This window comes from Lactuca virosa, chromosome 6 (genome assembly GCF_052849685.1).
Source record: "Lactuca virosa cultivar CGN04683 chromosome 6, Lactuca_virosa_CGN04683_v6, whole genome shotgun sequence".
NCBI classification, from domain to species: Eukaryota; Viridiplantae; Streptophyta; class Magnoliopsida; order Asterales; family Asteraceae; genus Lactuca; species Lactuca virosa.
Genome location: NC_136431.1, coordinates 57,825,418 through 57,832,810, shown reverse-complemented (window position 1 = coordinate 57,832,810; position 7,393 = coordinate 57,825,418). Strand labels below are relative to the sequence as shown.

Sequence of the window (7,393 nt, the reverse complement as noted above, 5' to 3'; positions counted from 1 at the left end):
TTCCCTACATGGACCTGAAACACATAACACGGTAAGCACGAATGCTTAGTGAGTTCTCCAAAATACCACATACAACACATTCGCCACTCGAGGCTATACTCTGTAAGACCCTCAGGTCTATGTGTCTCAGCGGGACCCTCCATTCCTGTAGCTCGTTGGACTCTCTGGTCCGGTCTAGCTCGTTGGACCCTCCAGTCCGGTCTGATTGAGGACCCTTTGGCCTCATAGTTCGTTGGACCCTCTGGAATATGATGATTGAGGTGCAGAATTCCACGTAGAGATCCAAAGTTACATCCAAGACACATCCAAAATATTATACAATTTATCCACACATGATGGGCATTGAAACATTTTAAGCAGATTTTTGATGTAAAACACATTCATACACATTATATATGTTAAATTCCATTAAGTATGTATGACCCAATTAAGCCTTTTGGCCTCTTAATGATCCCATAAAGAGACTGACTCTGATTGTTCAAATTCAGAGTGTTTGGTTGAAACCTTTTTAGCCTCTTAATCGGTCAGATGTAGCAAAAAATGGTCTGAATCAGAAAGAGATATTGAGGAGTATAGATGAAATGAATCAGAAAGAGATATTGAGGAGTATAGATGAAATAAATTCTATCTGGTACCCTTACCCTAAAAACACATCCACCTTTTTTTTTCTTTCCCCCTTTTTCTGTACATCGAGCACTCCTTCCTTATTCTCCCTCTTCTTCAGGCGTCGGTAGCTTCCCTGCTAGCCTTTGGCTTCATCGCCATGCCTCCTGCTAGCCTCCGGCAACGTTGCTCCGTTTCCGCCTTCGTCATCTCCCCCCTCACATCCTCCCATTTTGCTGGTAAGTTTTTTTTAATTTTTTTTATTTTTTGCTCGAAATTGATGTTTGAATTGTGTTATTGTTGCTCGATTTTTGTATGAAATTGGTGTTTCGATGGTGTTCTTGATTCTCTTTTTTTTTTTTGTGGTTTGTATCAAATTGAATTTTGACCATTTGGTTAAGTTGGTGTATGTTTGTGCAGTTTCTAAGGGGAGCAAGTGTTGTGAGAGTGTGATTTAGATGGAAAGAAATGGTGAAGTATTTAGGGATTTGATGTCTCCACATGTTAATACCACCGAGAGGATGTGTTTGTGTTTGCTGGAAAATCTTTTTTCTTTTTTGAGAAATATGTGTTGTGATTTATTGGGAGATACTGTTATAAAATTGTTATAGTGTGCTATAAGGATCCGTATATAACAAACTTGGATGTTGTATGATGTCTAATTTGGATGTTTTATGATGTTTAATTTGTATATAAAAAATAGTTTAGAGGGTTAAAAGGGTTATTTTCTTAATTAAGAGGCAGACATTCAGATACCTAAACAAACATCAATTTATCGTTTAGATACAGATTCATAAAGATCATCTTCATCATCCAGGTTTCTACATCATATAAATGCTACCAAACACTCCCTTAACCACGTAGAATTGAAACCACTACAAAACTTGGTACATCCATGAAATACCCGAACAAGTCTTTTTGCCCACATACAAGATTTATTTTTGATGATAACTCAAGAAAACCTGAATGGGTTCTTAGGCTGGAGGGAGTGGTGCCACTCTTACCACACTCCCTCCACTACCATGTAAGCGTCATGTTAGATTTTACCACAAAAGTGTGGTTCCTTGCCACACTCATGGAGTGGTGTCACTTTTTTTTAACACTTTAATTTAAATAAAAAAATTCATTTTTAATAAAAAAAAACATAAAACATACCATTACTTCAAAAAAAAACATAACATCAAATTTAAAAAAATCCTACACATTTAGAAAAAAAAAACTAGAAATAAATTTATAAACTTAAAAAGGCACACATCAAATAAGAAAAATAAATACTAAGATTAAAATAAAACATACTACATGAACTCTTCATCCAAGAACTCATCTTCCGAGCCATCTGATGGATCCAAATTGAGGTTAATGTGTTGAATCCCGTAGATGTATTTCATCATGTCCATGCGAAGATTATGAAATATTTCAGTGCTACGTATCACTGTTCTTCCATCCATGTATTCGTCGCCACCAATTTCTATTGGTTGTCTCGGGGATGGTTCCATGCTTGTAATACTCACATATCGCTCTTCCTTCATCTTCAATAATTATATTATGCAATATGATACATGCGTACATGACTTCTTCAAGTTTTCCCTCGCTGGAAAAATTGTTGGTTTTTTCAGTATGTACCAACGTTTCTTAAAAGCTCCAAAGGCCCGCTCGACATCCTTCCTAGCTCTTTCTTGAGCTCTCTTGAAACTTTTACGCCTAGAATCATGTGGACATAAAAATGATTTAACAAACACAACATACTCGGGATAGATCTCATCAACAAGATAATAATCATACTTATATGACATTTCATGCACTTGAAATGAATAATCTGGTGTAGAGCTGTCATATATGTTGTTGAATATAGGTGAACGATTAAAAACGTTGATGTCGTTAAGCGAACCGGGGGAACAAAAAAAAGCATGCCCAATCTACGTATCCTATGAAGCCACCGCTTCAAGTATGACAGTCAGTTGACCATGATCACATCGGGTAAATTAACCATGGTATGAGGTAGGACAATTTTCTCATGGCCAATGTAGACAATCTAAACTTCCTATCATTCTAGGAAAGCCATGCATGCTAGCATGATGAGCTTGCAATTGTAAGATGTCATTGCATGTAGGCTTACGTAAATATTTTCGACCATAAATCCTAATCACATACTTGCAAAAATAATGTAGACTATCTCGTGCGGTCCTAGCGGACATCTTTAACCTCTCGTCCAACACATCAGGAGGGATGCCATATGCTAATTGATGAAATGCGTTCGTTTAAACGTCTGAACATTCTGAAACGTCTCTGAAAGTAGTACCCTTGAAAAGTGACATTCTCATCAAAATAGTCTTGCTGCAAGTGTTGTTGGGTTGCTTCACGATCTCTCTGATATTTTCGTGTTCTCCGTTCCACACTTGTGGCTTCATCGTTGCGTAAAACGTTATGCGTTTGCTCCGCTATTTTAACAGCACCAACAACATCAAGAATAGGCTGAAATTTTTCAAAAGACGAAGATTAAAACATTTTCTAGTGATTTAGAGAAAAATTGATATAGAAAGATATAATAATTGGATTTATGTTTGTAGACATAGGAGTTGTGAGGTTTTTTTTTTTATAGGAGACAAAAAAAGGAAAATAAAATAAGACCATTGAATGTTGGAAGAAGAGAAAGTAGAAGAAGAGAAAGTAGAAGAGAGAGACCACCGGCTTGCATCTACCACATGCAGTAAAACCACGGTCAAAGGCTGTGTTCCACCTTGAAACGGTGGCTATGGTGCGGTAAGACCACACCCACTCCCCACAGTCTTACATGTTTAGCTTTATAGAGCATTTGAAGTAATTTTCTTAGAAAAAACAACTTTTTCCAAAGTGATTGTCATTAAAGAACCACATCGAGTACATAAATAAACAATGCAAACACATTAACAAATAGAAAGAATATAAAGTAGGCGAAAACAGTTATCTAAATAAATTGTGTTTACCAAAATCACATTACAAAACAAGAACAAATCGTCTGCCCTCTGCAAACACAAATCTAAAACCACAATTCCATTTGAACTCTTCAACAAACATATCAAAACTAAGACAAAAGCCACCAGTAAAACCTCCTCTGAAGTAACACTTAAGATCTTGGCTTCTCCTTCTTCTCCTTGAAAAGGGCCAAAAGTGAAACCCCAGAAACCTTCACCACCTTGAACCTAACTCCAGGAATATCTCCCACAGCATGTCCCTTACGTCCAAATCCAGCAATCAAAACTTCATCCTGTCAAACAAACAATCACAAATTATACACATCATGAAAGAATTGACAAAGTGTGAAATTGAAAGAACACAATTGGGTACAAACGTTTTCTTCAATGTAGTTCAAGCAACCATCATTGGGGACGAAAGCAGCAATCTTCTTTCCATTCTTGATGAGTTGAACTCTGGCACACTTTCTGATAGCAGAGTTAGGCTGCTTAGCTTCAATACCACTGTCAAAATGGAGAAAGTTTAGGTTTTGGAATTGAGAAATGAATAGACGAATTTGGGGATTTAGGGTTTACATTTTCTCAAGGACGATGCCTTTAGCGTGAGAAGAACCAGCGAATGGTTTCTTCCATTCGTTACCAAGGTGAGACTTCTTGTATGATTTGTCAGCCCATCTTTGCCTGCGGCGATGTGACTTCAGCTTGCGTCCAGCTCCCATTCCATGTGTCTTTCTACAAATTCAATCAATATGAGCAAACACCATCACCATAGAAGGTCTATATACAGTTCTCAAGTTGTTAAACTCCTTTTTCGATTTTCATCACATAGAATCATCGAAGAAGAATACACATGTTAAGCTATTCGCAATCCAAATATGTATATCAATTTGAAATCGAAGCTCCTTTCCGACTTACTAGATCTAAACACTATTTCAAATAATAATAATAATAAACAAAAAATAGCGAATTGTAATCTTCCAATTCTGTTTCATACGTTGCTTAAGCTAAAACAGAGTGTTCGATTCATGTATCCGGTTTAGGTATCAACCAAACAATATCCATTGACAAAAAAAAAACTACTGGAATCATGTGTATGAACTCATATAATCCACGACTATAATTTTGACAAAAACAGAACACATTCAAGAGAAGAAGCAGAAGATAGATATGATCAAAGACAGTGGTGCGTACCCCATGTTTGCGAGATTTGAGTGAAACGCTGACGGCGCTTAGGTTCCGAGCGAGACCTTGAAGAGGAAGCGGCTGCCTTGTGATAAAAACCCTACTTCTTGTGACGAATGAAGCAGAGGTCATGTTTTTATATGGGTGGGTCATGAATCATGACGATTGTGCGAAGCAGAATGGGCCAACCAATGCCTCTTCTTTTTAGGGCCACCTCTATTTGGGCCGAGCGGTTGTTATTTTAACCAAAAATTAACAAAAGCTAACTCATTGTTTCCGAGATTTTTTTTTATTTATTTTTTTTTTTTTTGTAAATTCGATAAAGGCAAGGGGAGAAAAATATTGACAGGGAAGGAAAATTTTATGGCCGAATATAAAAAAGAAATCAAAGGCTTCTAGTCTAGTGATATTAGATAATATCTTCCTTCTTTGAGTTTGAGGTTTCAAGTTCCGTTGTGGACATAAATAGAGTTAGGTGTTAGTTTTAAAAGTATATTAGATTTGTTGGTTAAAAAAAATAAGAAAAGCATAAGGTGAATTGGAAAAGGGAAAACTCTGAAAAAGCCCAATATATTATTCTCACATGCTCGAAAAAATCATTATGTTATTTTTATGTATAATAAAATCATTTTATTTGTTGATGATGCCTATAATAATGTTTCGTAATCGGCAAACTTTTGAAACCCGGTTACCTACCATTTGTGACTTTAGAAAAATCGAACATATTATCATCTTATGCTTAAAAAACCAATATGTTATTTTTTATACAATAAAAGCATTATATTTTATGATTTTGTACAATAAAATTCTTTTATGTTACGGTTTTATACAATAAAAACATTTATTTCCTCATTTATGTTAGTTACTTTTCTCTTGATAAATGATAATGACAAAACTATACAAATGGTCCCTGTGGTTAGTTCAAAATTGTCACTTTGGTCCAAAAAGGTTTGGACTAGCACTAGAGGTCCAAACTTTTCATTTTGTTGCGAGTTTGATCCGTTTTGCTTTGAACTTTTTTAAAATGATGATTTTACCCTTACTTTTTTATTTTTCAGTTTTTTATTAATTTCTTTATTAAAATAAATAAAAAGAAAATTAAAACTAGTTTCTCTCTCACTCTCTCTTTCTTTCTCTACACGTACCCTTCTTCTTCTTCTTCTTCTTGAAAATCAGTCCAGATGAACAAAAAAACACCCATAACAAATTGTTGAACTCGTCGGTTATCAATGGAGATGGAGAAAACAGAAAGAGAAATCATATCTAGGGTTAGTCTTCTCCATCTGTCTTTAGAGATGTTCGTCTTCTCCATCTGTTTCTAGATCTGTTTGTGTTCTCCATCATAGTTAGGATCGGCTTGACTGTCGTACCACTACTAAAGAAGTCTCCGGTGAAGATTTACAAACACCCCCGAAGCAGCACCTCCGCCAAATACCACCTGTAACCTCCGCCAAACACCACATGTAACCTCCACCTTTATTCTTATAACATCACCTTCATCTCCTTATTACCCCCACCTGGAATGCACATCAGTTTTTGAACACCTCTTACCGTCGAGCCTCCAACCATCATTTGCAGATCTGGAAACCCTAACACCATCTTTCATAGTCGTCGCCGTTGGTAGCATGTCTGGAACATCGCTATCGTCAGTGAGACCAGCAACGACGGTGATGACGATGCTAGAAGAAGTCGAAAAAACAACGGTCGTTTGGGAAGGAGGTTTCAGATATGAAAAACCACCGGAGCTATCCTACTCTGGCTCGATCTGTTGAAGTTTGGTCGTATGAAGACGAAGGGCGGAATCATATTTTCGTAGGTTGTTCTTGGTAGCGTCCGTCATCGGTGTCCTCACCACTTACCTCATCATCACCTCCTAGAGGTGGGTTTGCGTATCTACGACGCATCTAAAAAATGGGTTTACAGGGTTTGCGTTTCTGAGACAAACAGTGAGAAGGGTTAGCAGATTTGAAAGAAAGGTAGAGAAGGGCGGCGATCTGAGAACACCATTCTGTTTCACCGGAGCTAGGGTTTTGGCGGTGGCTTCCTACGTTGGGAAGAAGATGAAGATTCGTTTTTCAGATTGTAATTTGAGTTTTTAGATCCAGTCTTGGAAAAGATGAAAAGAAAAGTGTTGGGGAAGGTTAGAGAGAGAGAGAGAGAGACTTAATTGTATTTATTTTTTAATTAAAAAGTAATGGAGGAAATAAAAAGAAAATAAAAAAGCAAATAACAAGGGCAAAAAAGTCATTTTAACCTCTTTCACTTTTAAAACGGACCAAACTCGCAACAAAATGAAAAGTTTGGACCTCTGGTGCTAGTCCAAACCTTTTTGGATCAAAGTGACAATTTTGAGCTAACCACATGGACCATTTGTGCAGTTTTGTCAATAATAATTGATAAATATCTCATTCATTTCTCAAATGAAGGGGGTTCAATTGCATAATTTATCCACTGTTTTATGTTATCCTTTTTTAGTTTAGTTTTTCGAAAGATTGTTCAGTTGTTCAAAATTTATGAATTTTATCGTTACGGTTACCCACTATCCAATAAGAGAAGTTTTGGAGAAGAAAAATACGGTTTTGCTTCCTTGATTTTTTATTTTGTTATGTGATATGCTTATCTTGTATCTTGTCACCACTTATGATGTAAAATTCTAA

The 7,393-nt window shown here is 36.4% G+C and overlaps 1 protein-coding gene across 1 annotated transcript; it reads right to left on the bottom strand.

Annotated features, from left to right (window-relative positions):
* Positions 1–3,530: 3,530 nt before the first annotated feature.
* On the bottom strand, positions 3,531–4,868 carry LOC145121045 (small ribosomal subunit protein uS12). Its single transcript, XM_079056826.1, has 4 exons — positions 4,746–4,868; positions 4,131–4,286; positions 3,932–4,058; positions 3,531–3,847 (listed from the first exon to the last, which is right to left on the bottom strand). Exons 1-4 carry the CDS (start codon positions 4,748–4,750, stop codon positions 3,707–3,709), a joined length of 429 nt encoding a protein of 142 aa, XP_078912952.1. The 5' UTR covers positions 4,751–4,868; the 3' UTR covers positions 3,531–3,706.
* Between the last annotated feature and the right edge of the window lie 2,525 nt (positions 4,869–7,393).